This window comes from Plectropomus leopardus, chromosome 4 (genome assembly GCF_008729295.1).
Source record: "Plectropomus leopardus isolate mb chromosome 4, YSFRI_Pleo_2.0, whole genome shotgun sequence".
Lineage (NCBI taxonomy): Eukaryota > Metazoa > Chordata > Actinopteri > Perciformes > Serranidae > Plectropomus > Plectropomus leopardus.
The window spans coordinates 18,149,368-18,172,955 of record NC_056466.1 but is presented as its reverse complement, the minus strand read 5'-3'; the positions used below and the strand labels follow the sequence as shown (position 1 = coordinate 18,172,955).

The 23,588-nt window shown below is 39.9% G+C and overlaps 1 protein-coding gene across 1 annotated transcript in view; it reads right to left on the bottom strand.

Annotated features, from left to right (window-relative positions):
• The window catches only part of dchs2 (dachsous cadherin-related 2), a 37,348-nt gene extending 15,572 nt beyond the window's left edge, over window positions 1-21,776 (bottom strand). Inside the window, exons 1-10 of the mRNA XM_042484299.1 lie at window positions 19,746-21,776; window positions 14,314-14,505; window positions 13,886-14,117; window positions 11,773-12,009; window positions 7,088-8,116; window positions 6,541-6,728; window positions 6,031-6,130; window positions 5,773-5,942; window positions 4,300-5,143; window positions 3,527-3,766 (exon numbers count right to left, since the gene is read on the bottom strand). Of these exons, the coding sequence (XP_042340233.1) occupies window positions 3,527-3,766; window positions 4,300-5,143; window positions 5,773-5,942; window positions 6,031-6,130; window positions 6,541-6,728; window positions 7,088-8,116; window positions 11,773-12,009; window positions 13,886-14,117; window positions 14,314-14,505; window positions 19,746-21,491 (4,978 nt within the window). The 5' untranslated portion in view covers window positions 21,492-21,776. The remainder of the gene's footprint in view (window positions 1-3,526; window positions 3,767-4,299; window positions 5,144-5,772; window positions 5,943-6,030; window positions 6,131-6,540; window positions 6,729-7,087; window positions 8,117-11,772; window positions 12,010-13,885; window positions 14,118-14,313; window positions 14,506-19,745) is intronic.
• Between the last annotated feature and the right edge of the window lie 1,812 nt (window positions 21,777-23,588).

The following is a 23,588-nucleotide window of genomic DNA, read 5'->3' as shown; positions in this document are numbered from 1 at the left end:
TCTCAGTATCAGGAGCTTTACAGTTGTACAACTGTGTCAAAGCTATGTGTTCCTCAGGTGTCGCTGAAAGATGAAAAAGCAATGCAAATCTGCATCATGCCGTCATTAGAGTTCACTTTTCCTTGATGTGATCAGTTTTCAATGAAACTATTTTCTCCTTAAACAAGTTTCTGAAAACTGTTGACGGCCTGTTCTATAGCTGTATATATATATATTTTTATTTCTTGAGCTAAGTGAAAAAATATGTTTTTTAGTGTAATTTCAGTGAGCCAACTCTCTATGGTGTTGTATGTTGAGATAATAACATCACTGCCAGTGATTTTATAACTGGTTTGACTCCCATTTCATTAGAAAAGGTGTTTTTAACTGTCTGAAAAGTGTGTTGAGTGAACATTTGTGAATGCCAAGAAGCTTCACAGAACAATTTAGAAGGTCTTTTCTGCAGACCAACAAAACTTAGCTTACTCTGTGACTCAGAATATAAGATCATGTTGGGTATTCGTCATTAAATGTTCTTATTCTTAAAACATAGACAGTGAATTCTTCATACTTCTGAGAATAAATTGTAAGGTTTAAGAGAGCTTCAGCACAAGAGATACAAAATGTGTACATTATAAACTGGACTTATGGTGACTTAAAAGAACTCTATGAATAATAAAACTGTCTCTGTATTCATGCGTGGCCTTGTTTTCCTGAGTGGTATGTACAGTTGATCAGCTGTTCTTAAGTTCATGACGAAGCTTTCCACAAAATCATTAGCATTTTTGTCAATTTGGAAGTTATATGCCTTCTTGTTATGGTCCACTTTCATTGCAACCCTCCCCCCTTACAGCCGACTGGCATGACACAAAAACACACTTGGCCTTTACACCAGATTCCAGCCTCCTCAGGCAAAAAATAATGACACCAAAGAGAGGTGAAGTTTTTGTTGACCAACCAACCAACAAACTGACGGAATGAGCTATAGAAAAAAAAAAAAAAAAAGAAAAATCCCTGTGAACATCTGAGCATTTTCTCAACAATGTGAAATCCAGGACACACAGAGTAACACAAGGGTTAGCTGTCACACTCGCTGATATGGCACATCTCCTCTGACTGACTCCAACACATGGAAACTGGATCCAACACTGGCACAAAACAATGGTCATCTTTGGGGAGCGTCGTGAAGGGAAAAAGCAGCACAAATGATAATCAAATAAGACTGGTAGGAGAGCGGGCTGAGCTGCCAGACGAGGCGATTTGAGGAGACAGATGAAAACACGGCGCCTATTGGCACAGATGGCTTGGATTATGGAAATCATCATGAGAGAGGACCTTCCAGATCTCCCAGAGGAGCTGTGTGCTTGCTGTTCTTGGACAATTCTCACCCCCAAGAATGTTAGTTCACATCGAAACCTCTCCTGTACAGATCCTGCTGCCACATGCCCTCCACCTCCGGCATTTAAAAGGACTCGTACTGTCAACATGACGAGATGAAATGGGATTTAGGAGGCCCCGCGCACAACGTGTTAAAATAAACAGGACTGACGTGTAGATTTGTGAATATGATTAGGGTTTAGATGAATGAGATTTGCTGCGATGTACAGTGAACGCAGCACGTGGAAAAGACACAAATGGAACAACACACGAGGAAAAAGGGGCAGGGGTTGGTTTCAATTAAACTGCTAATGGAGTGAAACAAAACAGACGATAACCTTGATTCACTGCAGGGCTGAGGTTTAACCTAAACATGGCAGAGAGAGCTGCTGCTCAACTGTATTTTTTCATGTGGTACTATGCTTTAAAGATAATAAAAAGCAACCGTTATACTTCTGCTGAAACAGAGAAATGTTGTTGGGGAATTTCCTCTTTTCCCCTCGTAGTATTTTAGATATTACAACAGGTTTAAATGCCACAGAAAGGAAAACTAAAGATATAACCATGTTTTCATAATTTATAAATACATCATTACTTTGGAGCTCAGACATTTAGTTTTTTAGTTCAATTTTATTTCTGTTTGTCACTATGTGGTTTTATGCATACTGAGTCTGTGGTTGGAGGCTGTTCGGCCTCACGGACGGATGCTAGTGCTGCCATCTAGGCACTCTGGAGGCACACTGCCATCTCCACTTCCACATTTTAGGCTAAATTTGAATGCTACTGGTTGAAAACTGCAGCTCATTGAACAGTTGTCAAATAAAACATAATTGGGATTTTAGAGAAAAACAGACTCTTCAGTTTATGTCAGACTACACTTGATTCTTGTCATTACTCCTCATTACTCCTCAGGACATAATGTGCAATTATGTGACATTAAAGGAAATACCATGGCCATATTCATGAACATTATGTATTAACTATCTACTCTAGATCTCTTACGCAAACTGCTTCATCTCTGACAATGTATACAAACAGTGCTAAAAACAACCTCATCCACACTACTAACTTGTTTTGGCATTGTATATATTGGATTGTACCTTACTTACATTTTACTGTTACCTAGTTGTTAAATTTTACGCCCACTGTTATGTTAGTTTTTCTGTATGTGCACTCTTTCAAATTTGTACTGCAACTACTACATAACAATTTTCCTTGGGGCAAAAAAAGCTATAACTTATCTTTAATTCCTCATCATTACCAGTCTTTGGGGGCTATATAGTTGAAGATTTAGTTCAACAGCACACTTTTTACAACCTGCACAACATGCAACATCCTCTGTTTTCATAAAATCAGCAGAAGGGAGATTTAGATATAATTCAGATGCCATCATCAGTGGGAGCTTAAGGTCATCCTTGTTCATTCTTTATTCTGAAAAGCAAGAATGCTCTCTCTGTATTTGTGTCAAGCCAAACATTTACGGTATCTGTATTTTAAAATCACTGCAATAGAAAAACATGTGGGTGTCCTTTTTAAGTGGAAAGAAAGTACTTTTCTTGGACTGTATGCACTGCAATCAAGAAAACAAGAACAAGAAGAAAACTGTGACTCATATTTTGAGTAAATAAGCAACTCAACTCAATTTTTCCCCCCACAGCTTTTAATCTCATCTCATGGTTATCATCAGAGCAAGTGGAGTTTGCCCAGTTGTCATGGACTTGGTTCAGTTCAGTCATCAAATAAACCTAAAAATGAACTTCCCTCAAGTCTTATAGTCAATCTCAACCAACATCATAACAGCATGACTGAGCTGATACAGATCATGTGGTTGAAAGCTCTGCAAAAAGCAAGCAAGTGAATTTTGGGTTGAGATTATTTTGTTTCAAAATGAGAGTAAATATGGAGTTGGCTTGAATTTTTGCTTTTGCTGGCGAGCACTGAGGGAGAGAATGAAGAGCGGCATGGAGTTGGCCTGTTTTCTGTTGGACAGGTAGGTGACGACAGTTTTTTTAAGTATCAGCTTATTTATTACTACAAATGTATGGCTGCGACAATAGTGGCTTGCTAAGCAGTGTAAGGAGGAGGCGCCAAATCTGAATGCATTTACAGTGACCAACAATTCCTGTATAGCATCCCTTTAAACAAAAAAAAATCTGTTAACAATTATTACCTGAATCTTTGTCAGTGGCAGAGACCCTGACCACTGGTTCTCCAGGATCTCTGTTCTCTGCAACACTGGCGTTATAGATGCTCTCACTGAAGACAGGCGACTGGTCGTTTACATCCCCCACCTCCACTGTCAGGATCTGGGTGGAGGAGAGCGAGGGCATGCCGCGGTCGACTGCACGGATGGTCAGACGATGGAAACGTTGCGTCTCATAGTCCAGAGGGGCCGAGAGAAACAAGAGGCCTGTAGAAGATGGAAGACAATGGATTTTTAGATGATGATGCCTTCATTTTTGAAAGAGAAAGTAGCATGAAACTCTCTGACCTGATATGCAATAAAACAAAACATCATGCAGAATGGTCAGGATGCTTTTTAAGAAACTTTTTAACCTTGATTGCTGCTTATTTAGTCACCATCAATACTGGATTTTGGAGGCCAATGAATATTTGAGGGTTTAAAAGCTAATAGTAATTTGTCTTACAAGCACATCACATAAAAAAAGTAGATTGAAACACAGTATGTTCAATGGCCAAACTATGCAATGTAAGCACTACAAACTCTTTTAGGACTGTACACACATCTGTGGACTTTTTATTTTAATTTATTAAATAAAATAATCAAGCAGTGCTTATTTTTTTCTGTACAGCATTTGTTCCATCTTGTCACAGACATATAGCACTAGTAAAGCTAAAACAGCAGGGTACTGATACCTAGCGATATCCGGACTATCATTTGATCATCAGTAATTGATTAATCATGGCCTGTTAAAATCCCACCTGTTTTCTCCTCCAGTGTGAAGAACCCTCTCTTGTTTCCGGCTGTGATGACATAGGAGACGACCCCGTTTTCACCTAGATCCCCATCTATGGCCACAAAATGATGCAGCAGACTCCCCACCTCTGCATCCTCCATCACGTGAGCTGTGTCCGCTGATACAAACACCGGCCGGTTATCATTCACGTCCAGGAGGAAGACCTGAGCCGTCACTGACGCCTGCTTACGCTCGGCCCTCCCCTTCGCCTGGTCGGTGGCTGTCACAGTGAAGGCGAAGCTGGGCGTGGTCTCCCGGTCTAAAGGTGCTGTTACAGTCAGGCTCCCTGTGTGAGGGTTGATCTGAAAGGGGAAGCGTGATGAGGATCTGCTGATTTTAGGGTCAAAGGTCAGGGAGTAGTGGAGGGCACTGTTAGCAAAGGTCGCGTCAGCATCCCTGGCATGAAACGCAAAAGCTAGCGATCCCACCGCGGCGTCCTCCCACAGGCCAAACATCACCAGTTTGTCTGGGAACCAGGGCGTGTGGTCATTTACATCCTCCACTATCACACTGACCAGCACAGACACATTCGCTCCCGGAGTGACGTCGACGTCTTCAGCTCGGATCATGAGGAAGTACTGCATGGCCGACTCGTAGTCCAGCGGCTGGTTAATGTAAATGTCACCAGAGGAGCCATCGATGCCGAAGTGGATGCTGCCGTCACCCTCTGAGATGGAATACTGGAATCTTCCTTCATATGAAACACTGGCAGAGCCAATGACAGCGGCGGGCTCCGTGTCCTCTTTCACCGTAAAACGCCTCACAATCTGATGGTCAGAGTGGCTGTACAGAGCCTCCAATCCATGAATCTGCAGGTGAGACACAAGCAGTGTCATTTTGCTTGTTGGTTCACTTTCACAATATTTAAGATTTTACAATTCATATAAAACTATTACAGGTTAAAACATTAAAAAATGAGGCAGTAAGAAGAAAAAGAACAACAAAAAAGCAGTGAAACAAATCATGTGGTTGGAAAAAAGCTCTCCAGTGTGTAACGATTCGGATCAGCATGCTGAACACATTGATCACACTTTGTTAATATAAGTTCATTAGAAATGTGTGCTTTTCTAATGCAAAATCACATCATTGTGCTTATTTTTTGCCTCTGTACTTTGCCTACATAGACTGGAGTGTATTCAAGGACCGTTCCATTATTTTCTTTTCACGTATTTATTTGTTCATTCTATTGTCTTTATTTATCCTTTTATTTCATTTATTTATCTGCTTTTTTTGCTTTTCACATAATTGAAATGTCTTAATGGTTAGTTGGTTATGTATTTTGTTCTTGTATGTTCACATAAGAAAAAAAAGAGAATTACAAAAAAAATCATGTAGTTATACAATCATTTATTGAACAATTTAAGACTCATCTCTGCATCTCTAAATCAATACGTACAAGGTATATCCAGCAGTAACAGTATGAAATGGACGACTGTACCTGTACATGAATGACTGCCGTGTTCTCCAGAGGTGTGGCTCCGCTGTCCTTGGCCGTTATTCTCAGAGCGTAGTATGATGCAGCGTTTTGAGTGAACAGCTCCGTCGTTCGGATTTCTCCACTTTCACTGTCAATCTCAAAGTGTCCAAAACGCTCCTCCTCTAAACCAACTGAGAGAGACACGAGATGGGGACACTCTGAAACTCATCAGCAGTATTGTAACAGTTAAAGTGCATTACAGCAATTTATGTAACTCACCTGTCACCAATGAGAAGGTGACTGTTCCATTTTCTCCTGCATCTAAATCTCTGGCAAACATGTTTGTGACCAGGGATCCTGCTGGCAGACCGGCCCATATCTGCAATAGATAATTTAAAAATTATTGTGGTGAAAATGTTTTGTCAACTACACTTTCTAAGATAAAAATGTATTTTTAGTTACAACATGTAAGTCAACACGTAAACCCTTAGTAACCTAAGTGCTGAAATGTAAATTTATAGTAAATAGTAATTGTATATAGTAATAGTATAGTAATAATAATAATATCGAAAATTCCTGTTGAAGAAGTCTGTATCAAAGAAATAAATCAAAAGAGACAGAACATATTTAGTGATTCACTTATACAAATGAAAAAAAAAACACATGATCTCAGGCTCATATTAAATTAGATACAATTATTAGAAGAAGAGTAGTAATGCCCTTTTTGCTGCATTTTAAAGATTTTGTTTTGTGCTATAATCTATTAGGAAATATTTCCAACATGTCTACCTGAACACTGAGCTCCTTGCTGGCAGGCAGGTGTGTAAACTGTGGAGTGTTGTCATTGATGTCAGTGACCAGGATGTGAACAGTGGCGGTGGCATTGAGACGAGGGCGGCCCTGATCCGTCACCATCACCTTCAGACTGTGCTGGCTGTGCTGCTCCCGGTCCAGCGCCACCCAGTTTATAATTTCACCTGGACGGGTAGAGAGAAGAACAAAAATGTGACGATGGCTAAATGACAATTTTCACTTACACACATATTTTACATTTATCAACCCTCCTCCACACAAACATGCCAAATCCCTCTGAACCCCCCTCCTCCCCTCACATAGGCCCTTCAATCAGATATCATAAAAGAAAAAAAATTACAGTGAATAAATAAACAATATTACAGAAAACCAAGCCTCCTCACTGCAATCAACCATCATCTCTTGGTCTATGAAATGCCTTCAAGAAAATTTTTGATATTCTCTGTCCCACATAATCAAGGAATGATTTCCATATATGATAAAACATGCCAGTTGATTATGTTATTAATGTGATTTGTTTTACCCGTTTTAGCGTTGATGCGAAAGAACTTCCCATCTGTGAGCAGGATGTAGGACAGCTGGGCGTTTTTTCCAGAGTCCTTATCCATGGCGTGGACTGTTCCCACCAGGCCTTGAGGTGATGACCCCTCTGACACAGTGAAGTAGTAGACATCGCTGCTGAACACCGGAGCGTTGTCATTGATGTCCAGCACCAGCACGATAACTGTGGCTGTAGCCGTCATATTTACCAGTGACGCCTCGCTGGCTGTTGCCAACACTCGAAAACGAAATGTGGATTCAGTCTCATAGTCCAGATTATTGGAGAGATACAACCATCCAGTCTTTGGGTGAATCCGAAATGGAGCGGGAGGAAATCCGGCTTCTGCCTCCAATGAGTAAGTGAGGCCTGAGCTGGACATGTGAGCTCCGCGGCTCCGGTGCGCCCTCACCTGGATGACCCTGGAATCTTTCCTGTAGCCCTCACCTATCTCTACCTGGTACACTAACGTCTCGAAGGCGAGGCCGTCTTCAGCAGTGGTTCGGTCCACATTGACAGTGAGGGTCAGTGTTGAGCTCAAAGAAGGTTCGCCTTCGTCTTTAGCCACGATCTCCAGGCTGTACCTCAGCTGGTGATCCACCTGTAAACTCTGATTTAATGTAACTGTCCCCAGGCTGTGGTCGACAAAAAACATACCATTTCTGGTACTTTTCAGGTGATAATGCACTCTTCCGTTGGTGCCACTGTCATAATCGTGTGCATGAGCGATGAAGAGCACTGTCCCTGGGAGCGTGTTTTGGGACACAGTGATGGTGTCGCTGACTTTGGGGAAAACAGGTGAGTTGTCATTAATGTCAGCGATGGTGATGTTGACCTGTGTGGTGCTGTAAACTGGAGACGTGTCTGTGTAGGACTGAAGAACCAGCAGGGCGTACGGCTGCGACTCGTGGTCCAGACGTTTAACGTTGCTGATCAGGCCAGACTTTGGGTGAACAGAGAACAAACCCTGAGGGTCTCCAGAGGAGATTCGGTAGGAAACTGACTCCAGAGAGTCTGCGAAGACAAAGAGGTTTTATTGACAGAATGAAAATTGATTCTCTTAATATATTAGTTGTTGCATTAAACTGTGCAGACAGTTTTGGTTTTATTTGTCCAGGCTTCTGAGATATTTCTACTTCCTCCTTAAAACAATAGAGGTGAATGAAATTCCAGGGTGTCTACAGGTATCAAAATCTTAAATTGAAAGACCTTTTCATGATAGTTTTTAATAAAATGTAAGACTGTCATATTTAAGCTTTGCAGTTGAATATAAAGGTAAATAATACATATGTAGTCCTGTGCAGTCGTAGGCTTTCCATATTCGTAGGAATATGGTTAATAGGTCTATCTGCATTTTAACAACAGGTGCAAGCATAAAGTAAATTACATTTAGTAGTAGATTTGTAACATCATAAATATGGATTTTTACACATAAAAGCTTGATTCATTTTGACAAAAAGAAATCAAAATATGGATAAATGAAATTAGATAAAACATTTGTGGCAAATTAAGATCACACAAGTTCAAAATGGATATTATTTAACTACTCACAAAATGTAATAATAACCTAAATAAAAGGTAAAATTATAATTTATAAATTAAAATATTTAAGATAGTTTAAGGACCTGCAGACCCCTTGGAATTTTAATTTGCTGTTTTTTAGTGCTTGCAACAATAAAACTAGAGACCATATAGCAAAGGGATCACACCATCTGGAATAATACTTAAAACAAACCCCGACCTATTTCTGGCTCCCTTGCTCAGACCACATCCATCTTTAAGTGCAACCCTCATTTTGATCTCAACTACACACCTGCAAAGTTTCATGACTGAATCTGTCCACAGACAGACAGACATATAATAATTTACTAAAAATACTCAACCTGGCATCTATCTATCTATCTATATTGCAAATACACCATTTTACTTGCATGAAAGCATCAAAATGAATACACTGCACAAACACACACACACACTAAGTAACATTAAGTAATTACAGTCTAGCTCAGAAGACCGTGCTAATCCCCTCCCAGTGTTTGTTGCACTTCAACAGTAACTAACAAACAGCTGAAACAAGCAGAGAGCTTAACGCCGACCTCTTTCAAACACGCCAGTTTCTGTTGTTTCTGCTTTAAGTCGAAGCGTTAATCTGTTAAGTGATTAGACAACCTTAAATAACTGTCTAGTGTAAAGAGTGGTTCAGCTGCTGAAGGGACTAAGTGGGGTTAATGGCGTGTAACAAGTGGACTATGACGGATAATCCTGGAAAACTGGGGTGTCATGAAACTCCACAGAGAGAGGAGCCTCTAGTCTGTGTTGCTGTAGACTAAATATAATACAGAATACAAGCAGCTGTACCTTATTTAAGCATAACCCTGCCTCTCACTGATAACACGTAAAACTCACTTTTACTTTCAACTACAAAGAGTCTCACAAAAAAATTATAGTATAAATATTTATAATAACAATAAATCCTTCACCAGCCCAGCTGTAAAAATATGACAGGATTATTATCTTTGACTTCTAAGAATACAGATAAACTGTGCTGTCTTTGACACGTTATCATGTGTCATCTGTGCATGTGGTTTAGGAGGATTAAAGATTAAACCCCCCTCTTTAACTGCTCGCCTCTTTATGTCTGGAAAGAGATTTAAACAATGACAACGATCGCTCAATTGTCTTTGTCACAGTCATCTGTCAGGATAAATCCCACTAAATACAGCATTTCTGCAACATCCATCACTGGAGAAATGAGCCTTTTTAATCAATTAGTTAACTTTATATCAACACTGATTATGAAATTATGTAATTGGACATAATATTAGGTTACATTTGTTCAGCCTTCTCACATAGTTATAAAAAATAATTTAAAAAAATGTCATGCATTTCAAAAGTAAGTGATCAATTTCTACACATGCTTAGCTGCAGCCAATTAAAGCGAAACTATTTTAAGTTTCCAAATGACCTGACGTGCACTTCTTTGAACAGACACATGGAGAGGAGACGGTGATTACACCTGGGTCACCGTGCCATGTAAGGACATTTTGAACAAACTCAACTTTTTTTCCCCACTATAAAATGCCAAAAGTGATTGAGCATAGGTCAGACACAAGTGCTCACCTTGTGGAATTGATTGAGGTAATTCTGCCTTGGCTTACATGAGGCAGCAATGGCTAACTTCTTAACTATAATTGGTGGTATTTAAGCAGCAATATTCTTTCTAAGCGTGTGCAAAATGTAATTCTGTATTTAATTATAATTATGTTGTTGGGGGGAAAGGGAGAGATGCATGCTGGTGTTCTATAAACACAAAGTAAGTTGATGTAGTTCAGCATGCTGATCTGGCCTCCTTATAATTACAGTCAGCAGGTGGAGCTGCAGCAGAGGCTGTGACACACAGCTCACTGGAGGCAAGTCGGGTACTTAAAAACTCAAACCATGTTGGCCGTAATTTGCATAACACATGATACACATATATTCAGTCACATAATTCAGTGTGACACAAACTTTCAGAAGAAATCCACATCTCCAGTGTCCATCACAAATAAACAGTAAATCCACAATCATAAATCACAGGAAAAAGCCTCTCTAACATCAGAACTTGCCTGAGAATCATCACGTTTTCGTCAGTATAATCAATACAGTGATAATTGTTTGCACATCCATTGGTACACTGCTAGCATTAGATGCTGATATCCAATTCTAAATACTTTTTAAGTCAGATCAATTTTATTTATAACATTATCACAAAACACAATTTGCCTCAGAGGGCTTTACAGCATACGACATCCCTCTGCTCTTGGACCCTCACATTAACTAACTTTTAATGATGCTAATTTGCTAAAATGTAAACAAATATAGGCTAAATGCACACAGTTAACTTGCTGACTCTGTGGCAACAGGATGCTGTCTTCCCCCTTTAATTCCTTCTGGTGAATACTTGATCTGTTTGTTGTGATGTGACATATTTTATTGGAACTATCTGCAGAAGATGAAGATGCAGACAGATTTCAGCCTTTTCGCTGATTTCAAAAAAATTATTTGGTATGGCTGTCAGTGTCAACGTATTAATGGTGATGCGATTAAGGTCTGTAATTAATATGTTAATTTTTTAATCACTGGCCAACATCCCTGTCTTTAAGAGGCAGTACCGCACTGACTTTAAAGCTAGAGCGATGATACTGGTATCATATGAAACTAGAAGACCTGAGTCCAGCACAATAACACTCCAAAGTTAGGCCTAATTTCAGCAACTGTAAAAAGGCATGGGCATTTCACAGGGGGCCCTTGACCTCTGACCTCAAGATATCTGAATGAAAATGGGTTCTGTGGGAGACAAACCCACTTTATGCTAGTCCCATGCAGTTTTTTGCTAACATCTGATCACTAATCAAGACAATCTGGTAAGAATTATTTCACCTTCTCAATATGGACTTCAAAAAAGCTTAAAATGCAAAATAATGGAATTGAAAACCTGTGATTAAAGTTGCGATTAATCGTGATTAACTGTTGAAATTCTGCGATCAGAAAAATTAATCGTTTGACAGCCCTAGTATTAGGTAATCTGATTACTCTTATATTAATCTGTGGTAATATCAGCCTCAACCATCACCTCTGAACAAGCTGCTCTCTGACCAGAAAATTACGATATTGCCAGATATAAAACTCACCTGCTGGGCTTATGGCCTCCACCGTCCCCACAGGAGTCCCTGGCGTCGCATCCTCGGGCACCATAAAGGTGTAACGTGATCTCTGGAACACAGCTGGAGCCTGAGCGCTGCGTAAAACATTGATAGTGACCTCTGCAGGCTTGACTGAGGTGAAACCCTCCCCATCCTGAGCTGTTATTGAGAGCTTCACACTGGCTGCACCCAGGTGGGTCAGAGTAGAGCTCAGGAGGAGCATTCCTGCAGGGACAGAGATGAGCTTTATTTATTAAGCTGTAAGAGTAAAGTCAACATAATAGCATTATTTCAAAGTTTTTCTACTTAATTTCAATGACATAACTTAATTGAATTGTGATTTTTCTTCATTTTTTCCTTGATATAACCAGGTAAAGTCTCATCAAGATAAGCAATAAATATTACTCAATCTGGAAAGAAATTACCCAACAAATGTTATCTACAATAGACTTTTGGAGTGTTTTGGACTGTGTTCTGGTCAAAACTAAAAATCTGAATGCATCACTTGGGCTCTGAGAAATTATAGACAAAACAATCTATCAATTAATTGAGAAAATAAATATCAGTTTGATCCACAATGAAAATCATTGAAAGTTGCAGCACAAAAGCAGTGCAACAAAAATACAATTTTAATAACAAAAAGTAAACAAACAATATCCATGTCACATTGACATGCAGGTATTAAAATATTCTTTAAAAAAGTTTTTTTCAAGGAAAAAAATGCAACATCTTGTATGGTAATAACCACATCAGAATCAACACTTCGTTTACTCTGTTTATAGACAGACAGCATGATGACAGATGGTGCATGAACGTAACAAACTTTTGTCCCCTAAACTCCCCTTTCCATCTCATCCCTACGATCCCAGAGCATCCCCGCTCATACTGTGTTCAGTCGGAAAAGCTTTCATGTGCAGGTACTTTAAACACAGCTGTTCAAAAATATCTGGCTTATTGTTCTATTTCAAACATTTTATTCAGTTTCACATTGCAGCTGAATCTTATTTCACACTCAGCCACATGAGGATGTAAAGCTTTGGGCCTCCTGCATCACCCCCGCTGAGCAGTGACACTGGCAATCATATCATGAGGACTTACACAAAGTAAGCACTTGTTTATCCCTGAATGCTCGGACTGCCAGCCACACAAGTGACTTAAAGACTAGTGGATCTCCGTGGCAAGTCCCTGAAGCTTGGGATGTCATATTTACAGTTTAAAAACTCAATTAAAGTTTAACTATCCACCTAGAAACTGTAGTGTTGTGTGATTGTTGTGTTAATATGGTATCCTGAGTTTGGATTTGACTATGACAGATTTGTTAACTGGTGAAGTGCCAAAAAGTACCGAGGCTCAGAGGTACAAAACACATTTCACAAAACACAATATTTCTCCCTAACATTTTAAAACCCACATTAACAGTTCTGTAAAAACACAATAAACACAGTGCTAGCCACTGTTTGCCACGTGTTTCACTCTTCAAGTCCTTGTACTTGGGACAGATAATCATGTATGAAAGATCAACTGATCCCAAGAAAATAAACAACATCTATTCCATTACACACATGTGGGGCTGTGCAGTCAATCAAATTTCAATTATAATTTTGGCTTTCAGTAATTGTGAAAACAAGATATAACATTTTAAATCATTCCAATGCATGCTGCTCAGAGTAATCACAGTCCACAGCTCCCCTGCCAACAGTGCAGGGTTTCTCCTCTTGCACCGTGTTTATATTTATAGATCATATTTATTTATCTCTTTTTATGTTTTTTTCTTTGTTTCTGTTTTATTTATATTTGAAGTTCAAGGAAATCCACTGTTAAAAAGAGAAGTTTTTCTTTTTTTTAGTTCAATACATTTGGCTTCCAGAGTCAGTGAGTAATCATGATGACCATCATTTCACATGACCAAAATAATCATAATTATTATTTCTGCATAATCAAGCAGCCCTAAAATCTTGATAAGCCGTTGTTGTGATTAAAAGTGCTGCATGGAAGCTTTTTATGTTTATTGTTTTTTACTCTTTAACTGTAACACATACTTCTACTTGGTAACAAATGAATAAAGACACGGAGAAGTCTGTGTTTTCTTACGCTTGCTTACCTGTTTGTTTATCCAATGTGAACAAACTGGACATGTCTCCAGGTAGGACGTCGTAGGTGATCTGTCCAAACCTGCCAGAATCTCGGTCAGTAGCGATAACGTTGAGGATTTCTGTGCCGGGCTGCGTGTGGCTGCTGATGCTCATGGTGTACTCGTCAGGGTTAAACACCGGAGCGTTATCATTGAGGTCTTCTACCTCAATGTGCACGTAGGTTTGAGCACTCAGGCCTCCCTGGTATTTGAAGAGTAAAAAAGAAGAGAATTTAGTAAGAGAAATGGAAAATTTAAAAGCTGAATTTTGTGAGTAAAATGTGACCTTGTAACCTTATTTTGATCACAGTGCGGAGAGTAAATGATGATGCTTATAGAAAAGTCAGGTTATGACAAAGTACGTCAAAGCTAATTATTCCTAAATGAAAGCCACTCACTGGATCTTCAGCTTTGATCAGAATGTCATGGACCATTTGCCCCGAGTCTCGATCAATATCCTGAGAGACACACAGCTCTCCAGTCTGCGGGTGGATGTTGAAGAGAGGATGTTTGTCCTGCACGTCAAAGCCGTCAGACAGAGAGTAGAGCAGTGTGCCAAACTCGGGGCTGTCTGCGTCTGTGGCAACAACCTAAAAAGAAGAAAAACACAGGTAATGCAAGAAATGAAAACACCATCTTTAACATCTGTGCTACAATTAGGGAAAAAATATGAAAGATGTGTCCAGCGTAAAAGACTTTCAAGAAGAAGGGATCTGTAATTTTAAAACTTTAGATTTCAGAGACACTCATACGTCCTCGTTCTATAATTGCATTCTATGATTTACTTTATTAAAAACAGCAGTGGAAAAAGACAATCAGCCCTCAGACAACTCACTGCTGCCAGATTTAAAAAAAAAAAAAAAAAAAAAAAGAAGAAACCAAGCAAAAAAATAAAAACCCTGTAGAGAGTGAACTCATATGGATTTTATATATAGTTATCTAGAAGGCAACAACATTTTACATAAATTGAGTATAAGAAACGGCATTTTAAAATGTTCATATTAAATCATTTTGGGGATTTAGGGGAGTGCGTATGAAGACAGCCTTTTTGGGTAACACTGGCATTTTCTCAGAAAATGTATCAATATGCACAGTCCCTGTCAATACATAAATAAATAAATACATTCATTAAAAACTGTCTGCAGTATGACTTGTCCCTGTTGGAGGTGGCTGTCTTTGGACAAAGCTAACTCTTAAACCTGTAAATCCTTATTTGTCAGTAATCCTTTGTTTGCCTCGACTAGAAGGCTGTTATTTACTGTAAACATCACCTGTGTATTTAAACCGATAAGCCTCCATTAAGAGTCAGGTAGTGTAGAGTTTAAAATGCATATTTCATACAGAATTTTGTCTTCCAACAATATTTATTTTTACTGTTTCTGCCAAGGCAACATTGGCCCTCTCCATCACTATTTACGTAAACACAAGGGCGTCGGTTGCGTCATAACATGTGGGGGACACAAATATGAAACTGAAGGATTGGGGGTTCTCTGCCAGACAAATTTGAGTCTCAAACACTATTTCCTGTATTCTTGTACATTTGCATTTACCAGTCTATGCCTTTTCTTCAGCAATTTGTTGTAAAAATCTTTAATTTTGTCAAAAATAATCTGCTACACCTGTGCATATACATTCTTATAAATTGCTTTCCCCTAACCTTACTTAATATACTGAAACACTTTGATATAATTTTGACTTCAAACAATAGTAATGACCAAGATTATGCAAATTTTTAGTTAAGTGCGTTTGTATTTATGTGCTTTTGATAGCCATTTCTGTTAAATACCAGCACTTAGTGTGATGAGCATACGTCGATTTCCCAGTGTACAGTTTGCAGTGTTTCATGTACAATGTCATGGGAGTGCCCTCTGCAGTAAGCGTCATCTGTCAATGTTTAGATTTAACCTCTGTAGTAAACGTGAATCATAAGACTTGTCTTCTTCTGCCGGAAAAGGTCTACATAATAAAATCATTAAAGTATCCCCACAATCACAGGGTGAACAGTAAAGACACACATTAGAGCCAACAGAGCTTCTTTCATGTCTCACTGTGACCTTACAAGAGACACATTTTACAGATAGAGCGCTCACTTTCCAGCCATAAAAATGATATCTTCTCAGAGTTTATGAACTCTGATCAGAGCAACATTTACACACATGGGTCAAGGTCTGATTAGACGTGTAACACACCCAGAAAGCCTTTGATCAACTTTAAGGCTCTCTGTCTGTCTGCCAAGAAAGCGATTCATTTTCAAATCCTGGATTTCCTCTGATCTGTTTACAAATAATTGACTCAGCATAGGAAATCTATAATGTACCACAGGCTTAATAATTCTCAATCCTCTATAGTTGAGGCCTAGGATTCATAGAGGGACATTATAAGTTCTGCCACTTTGTTAATAACACCCAACTGAAACTAATGCAGTCTAACAGACCTGCATCCATCCAACAATCCTGTCTTTATGAAGATTATAATATTCAGTTTTTGTTTAAACTGATTCAGAGAGGTGTTGGAATTGCCTAATATTCTCTGCTTCTCATCAAATCAGTGGCGCTGCCAAGGGTGGCCAGGGGGGGCAGGGGGCCAAAGCCACCCTGATACAACCACTAAAATTCAGTTAAGTTTTTTGGTTTTGGCGTGCTACCCCAAGATTTTCAGGGGCCCCATCTGGCCACCACTATGACAAATTTCTGGGGGCACCACTGTCTCAAATATAAAGATGTAATGCTTTTCCCAGTTTTGTATTATTGTAAAGTTTTTATCTCTGCGCTTTGGATTGTTGGTAAAAGACGAGTCGCCTGGTAGCTCATTTGGTGGAGCAGGTGCCCCATGAACAGAGGCTGTGTCCTCGCCTTTGCTGCATGTCGTCCCCTCTCTCTCCCCCTTTCACGCTTAAGCTGTCCAATATTTAATAAAGGCAAAAGCAAGATACATTTGACAACATCACCTTGAGCTCTGAGAAAATAATCACAGGTATTGGTTACCATTTTTTGAAATTTTACAGACTAAATTTGTAATCTGAATAAAAATCAACAGATGAATCAATTATGAGAGCAACTCAAGTTGCTTCAACTTTTCACCTCTCACTTTTATCTCGCCCTCTGCTGAGGATTTACCTTTGTCAATTTGTTTCAAAGTTAAAGTTTGTATGGACCATCAGACTGTGACTGATTCTCTCATATTAAAATGTTTGCTTTGTCTGAGTTCCTCACATTTCTGAAAGCACTTTGTTTTGGCATTGAGCTGACTTAAAAGAGCCTAAGCCCACTTGCAAAACACATACACTTACAGGCTTCAGCTAGAACACTCTACAGTGAAAAATATATATCATTTTTAGTCTCTACATGTTAAGTATCACTTATGTTTACAATTTATGTAAACAAGGCTTCTTTTGTATTGGGCTTCAGTTTGTGCCAGGCAGCAGGAGTTTGGTACCAGGCATCACATCTGTCATATCAGAGTCACACTGCTCAACTGGAAAGTGTGTGCGTGCGCGCGCGCGTGTGTGTGTGTGTGTGTGTGTGTGTGTGTGTGTGTGTGTGTGTGTGTGTGTGTGTGTGTGTGTGTGTGTGTGTATGTGTGTGTGTATGTGTGTTTAGGAGGAACACTGATGTCTTTGTGTTTACAGACTGAAGGCAACTTTTGTCATATGAAACATAAGAAAAAGAAAACAAGACAGAACAGACGATGCTGAATGCCGTCTCTAAACTCTTCTTAAAGCTTCTCTGGTTTGCACCAAACTCCTCAACTTTTTGTAAAAAACTAATTTGGTTGATGTATATTTGTTAAGTTAGAAGTAACATGTTCGTGTCTTGTTGAGCAGAGGTTCCCAAGTTTTTGGCTACGTGACGACTGAAAATAAAGCAATGTCAGCTTGTGTCAAAAATTGCAATTTCAGAAAGACTGAATATTTTGCAAGAAAAAAGCAAAGATTAGAGACTTCTATTTCAAGTGCTGATGTAAGGTAGCAAAATGCCTATTGTTTCTCTGAACAACCCTTTCCTCCTATGACTTAAGTCCTTCATTTCACATGGCTTGTAGGCCTGAACAGGACAAGATGAAACTTGAATTAATGGTCTTTGGTCCTTCAGCCATGACAAGTAAGGCAACTCTATTTCATGGAGATTTATTCTTCTCTATGTACAAAAACAACAAAGATAATTTTGGGGAGCAGCTCTATGTTTTTTCCTTGTTTCCTGGTAATCATCTCATGACCCCTGAGATTAGTACTGTCACCCCTGGAGGGGTGGCGACCCCAGATTGTGAGCCACCGTGCCTTAACTTTTACCAAACATTACACTACCAGGAAGAATAACATGAATCAAAACAGACGGAATAATGTCATTTATAGGGTCAGTTCATCTACATTAAAAAAAAAAAACATTTTTGACTCTGGTTTTGTCTTTACATACAGACTGCTTTGGTGTAAGTTTGTGCTGCAACTAATTATCTTCTTTATTACGATAAATCTGCTGATTGTATTCCTTAATGATCAATTGGTGCACAAAAAAGGGCCCATCATAACCTCTCAGAGCTCAAGATGACATCTTAAAATTGCTTGTTTTGTCTGGACAACAGTCCGAAACACAAAGATATGCAGTGAATAATCACAATGTATGAATTGGAACTAGTGAATTTTGTGGTATTTTAGCTTAAAAAAATGAATGAAATAATTATGTTATTACAACTACCCAATATTAGATACTGATCACTCACATTTGTGTTGGGTGATGGGCATTGTGGTGGCTGAAGAGTTTGAGACACTCATCATCACAGCTTCAGATGGTAAATTTTAATAACTTTTTGTCATATTTGCTAAAACTGTCACTACACCTACACAGTATTATATGAGAGAGATATTCTGTGACAAACAAAAAATAATGCTCCTCTCTCTGCTCATAGCACCTTTAATGGCCTTTGTTAGAATCCACCTCACCTGAAGAAAAATAACCAACCAGAGCCGAGGAGTCTCTAATGCAGCTGTCAATCACATCAGTCTCTGCTTGAGAACTGCAGTCAAACTGTTAAAGTAGGCAGCGTGGATCAAAAATGAATCAAGATTCTGTTACTGCATTGCCTAAATCTCATCCTAAATTTTCCCAGAAACATATTTTAGTGTACTGTTTAGCAATAAAATGAGAAAGTTTGCTACGCCTGGTGGGTGGCGCTTCAGTTTTGGCTCAACTGTTTTCAACATGGCAGCCGAGTCACAAATGCTCTAATTTTACAGCTGAACAGTACGCTAAAATATTTTTCTGACAACATTTATGGTGAGAAATAGGCAATGCAAAAATGCTAATTCATATTAGCGACCACAGTTCATGAGCAATAATTGACAGCTGCATTAGAGACTCCTCGGCTCTGATTGGTTGTTTTTCAGCTGGGTTTGAGACTCCTCATCTCTGTTATTACATTACAAGCACTATGTGAATGAGGAGGAACATATTTTTTCCCACAGATTATCTGACTCAGGTAATCCTGTGTGGATGCAGTAAAATGTTCAGCAAATATGACAAAGTTATTTTTGTTAAAGTTTCCAAATACAGCTTTAACTCAGTTTCAGATCTGACTGGGTAACTTCGGTGTATAAAGTAATTCCCTTTACTTGCTATTGTCGTTTCCTGTCAACTCTCTACTAAATACAGTGCAATCAACACAATTAAGTCATCAAAATGCCCCAAAATAACATGAAAAACTGTACTGGGATGAAGGCAAAATTTTCAGGGACAGATATCTTAAAAGCACAAACTATTTGCAAGACAACTCACAACTAAATGTAAGTGAGAAAATTTGCTTGTGTGCATTTTATCCTAACTATTCTCCAACATACTTGCAAAAAGCAGCTCCCAACGTCACTGTGCTCTGGTATGGACACGTTGTACAGCTGCTGCTGGAACACAGGCTCGTTGTCATTGACGTCCTCCACCAACACTGTGACTGTAGCCGTGGATGACAGAGCCAGTTCCCCTCCATCAGCCGCCACCACCAGGAACCAAACCTCCATCTGCGTCTCTCTGTCCAGAGCTGCAGCTGTTGTGATCAGACCTGACTCCGGGTCGATGCTAAGCAGGCTGTCCTGGTTGGACTTGAGGATGGAGTATCTGACATCTGAGTTGATACCCTCATCTGCGTCTCGGGCCTGCATCTGGATGAGGGAGCTCCCCTGAGGAGCGTCCTCAGAAATACTGATGATGTAAACATCCTTCTCAAAGACTGGGGGACAGTCATTGCTGTCAGCCACCCTCAGGAGGAGGACCGTCTCACTGTTCAGAGGTGGGCTTCCAAAATCTGATGCTTTCACCTTCAGCTCATACAGATCCTTTTCTTCCCTGTCCAGCTCTGCATTGACACACAAAGCATACAGAAAATCATCTGTCTGCTTCAGGGTGAACTTCCCATCATCCTCCTCCAGCGTGACCGCGATCCTCTCCTCTCTTAAGTCGAGGTCCGACACTGAAATCCGGGCGACGTAGTCCCCAATCGCTGCTGCCTCTGACACTACTGCATCTCCTGTCTCGCTGAGAAACAGCACACTGATGGTGGGGCTGTTGTCATTGACATTAAGCACCTTGACACCCACAAAAGTGCTGCTGTACTCAGGCTGAGCCCCGTTATCTTTCGCGCTGATTATCAACTCATGAAAAGCCTGACTCTCATAATCAAGCGGCTTGTTGAGATATACTTCCCCGCTGGTTTTGTTGATGGAGAAAACCTCATTTGGGTCGCTCTGCCGCCTGTTGATCTCGTAAGTGATTCTGCCGTTGTCGCCCAGGTCGAGGTCAGTGGCGTGGACCTGGCACACAGGTGACATTACCGGAGCATCTTCAGGAAGCGAGGCGTGATATTCAGTCTGGTTGAACACTGGTGGGTTGTCGTTCTCATCCAAGACGTGGATGTTCACCTGAAGAGTCCCCGTCCTGGCTGGGATGCCACCATCGAAAGCCTCAATCGTGAGGGAGTAGAAATCCTGTGTCTCTCTGTCCAGTTTGCTTGTGAGGATGAGATCCAAGCTCGGGTGGCTCTCAGACCCGCTGCGGTACTCCAGGTGGAATAACTCCCCCTTCTCACTGTCTGTGATCCTGTACCCCTGGGTACCAAACTCACCCTCATCCTCATCTTTAGCAACTTCGAGCTGAAATCGGCTCCCCGGTGGGCTCAGCTCTGATACCTCCAAGTCCACCTCCTCTGAGGGAAACACAGGTGAATGATCATTCACATCTTCTACCTCCAGCGTAACTTTTATCATCTCACCTGTAAGAGTGGCTGCCACAAATTCATACTTATCTCTGCTCTCTCTGTCCAGGATCACAGCTGTGGAGATGATCCCCGTGTCTGCGTCTATCTCCAAGTCTCTGAAAACATAAGAGTCTCTGCTCTCTGAGATGAAGAATCCAGTGCTCGGCCTGCTTAACCCCGCTCCCAGATCCCCGACTATGGTTTTAGCAGGCAAGCCCTCTTTAACAGACAGCGTCAGGTTAAACACCTGCCCGAGCGACTGCGCGCAAAGCAGCGACAGGAAGACCGTCCAAAGGAGCGACGTTGCTGCGTTTTGGCGACCCATTGCTCCTCTCCACATGGCTCTGAACTTTGTGAGTCGAAGTTAGACTACATATTTCCGCGTTACAGTCCTTAATCACATTTCAGAGCACCTCTCCAAAAAAAACAGCTACACGCACCGTGCATTTTTGCGCGCGGGAAAACAGCCAGCAGTTACTCTCCATCACAATATTTCAGCAGCTTGTTGCGTGATTCCGGAGACTTGATATCAACACATCTAGGAGCGCAAATCCTCCTCTGGGCTTCTTCACACATCATGGCACGGAGTGGCCACAGAGCACTATCTGTGCGCACTGAACACACCTCCTCCTGGCAGGCGGCACGTCCCACGCTGATCGGCTCCATCTGTGGCCTTGATTGCCTCAGATTAAATTAGGCCGAGAGATTACCTCCAGGTCCACGTGTTTAAAGGTGTCATAGTACGTTTGACCTGTTGGAGACCTTTTGAAGTGTGCAGGAAAGTGGAGGAAATCGAAATAAAACAAATGCAGAGTAAACTGGTGTGAAAAAGCAATTACAGTCTGTGATTTATACCACCTGATTTTGGTAAACTGCTGAGACTTAATGAAACCATTAAACAGAGTTTTAATTTTGGCAGAGGTCCATATAGTATTTGGGTGACTTCCTCCACTGGTACAATCGAGAACTGCAGGCACTGCACTGGAAGCTTTTACTGCAACTTCCCCACAAGATTAGTAAGAAAAATTTGAGTTTGATCAATTGTTGTGAGCTAAAATGAGAGTCAATAACATTTTTGCACAGGAATGAAGAACTTTTAGATATTAGTCCTTTAGCGTTTTCTGGGCTTGTGTTTTTTTTAAATCTGTTTTTGTTTTTATCTGTTTCTATCTGTTTTTTTTAACTTGTTTTTATTGTCTGTTGTGCAATTCTTTTTTACTGTGAGCTGCTTGGCGCTGCAATGTCCTTCAGGAAAATAAAGTTAATCTAATCTAATTTTAAGTGCCTGAAATGATGCTCAGAAATAATATGAAAAGCTGTGGTTGTCTCTCACCTTTTCTAAACCTGTAAAAAACTTGTAAACCTATCCTCACAATAGTACGTTGTCTACATAAAATTTGTGCATAAAAATTCTGAGGAAAGTTTGCACAATGTGTGTGACACTGAAGTTTTATGTGCACACTGAGGTTTAAGTTATGAGTTTTTGCCATTGTTTGATGAAGTTACAGAGGGAGGGTTCACACACAGATTCACACTCATATAACTAGGGCACATATACTACTTGTTGCTATACAACTATTGAAATCTTACTCATTTGATCAGCCCATAATGTTAATGACTTGAAATGACTTGATTTATGTGAAGGATACTAACATAAAAAATATTTAATGTTTTTACTTTTAACTTTACTTTTTTAAAAACTATTATTAATTCTCCTACATTTTAAGCTAAATAAACTCTTTCTAAATCCTCTTGGATCAGATGAAAAATGTGTTGTCACATTAGAGATGTGGTTCTGACAGAACAACCATACTACAATAATATTATGATATTATCTCATAGATTATGATGCATTGCTGTACATTAAACTACCCAACAGTATATAGAGTAAAATATGAACACAACCACATTTGCAGCTGTAAAATGCACCATGCAGTTTTAACATTAATCCAGAAACTTCATATTTAACAGTAAAACTGACAGGGAACATTTTACTGCACAGTGAGTACTTGTACTTTTCATACTTTAAGCACATTTAGTTGATTAAACTTACATACTTTTACTTATGTGAGATTTGGAATGCAGCACTTTTACTTATTGTGGAGTATTTTGTCAGTGTCCTATTAGTACTTCTACTTAACTAAAAGATCTGAATACTTCTTCCAACACTGCTTTGGTCACATAACTCTATTATCACCTTGATTATCATCGTGCAGCCCTCATTGGTCCTGCAGGGCCTCATGCAGCCTCCCATGGGTGCTTACAAGCACTGCAACCAAGCAACAGATGTAACCTGAGCTGTGTACCTGAGTAACCAAGCATAGCTGCTGAGTGTCCCTTTGTCTTTGTCAGTTTGTTCAGCAACTCCACAAACCTCACCAGCTTCACACAGGATTGTTTTCTAAAAGATATCAGTGTAAAAAAAGGAACATGCCAT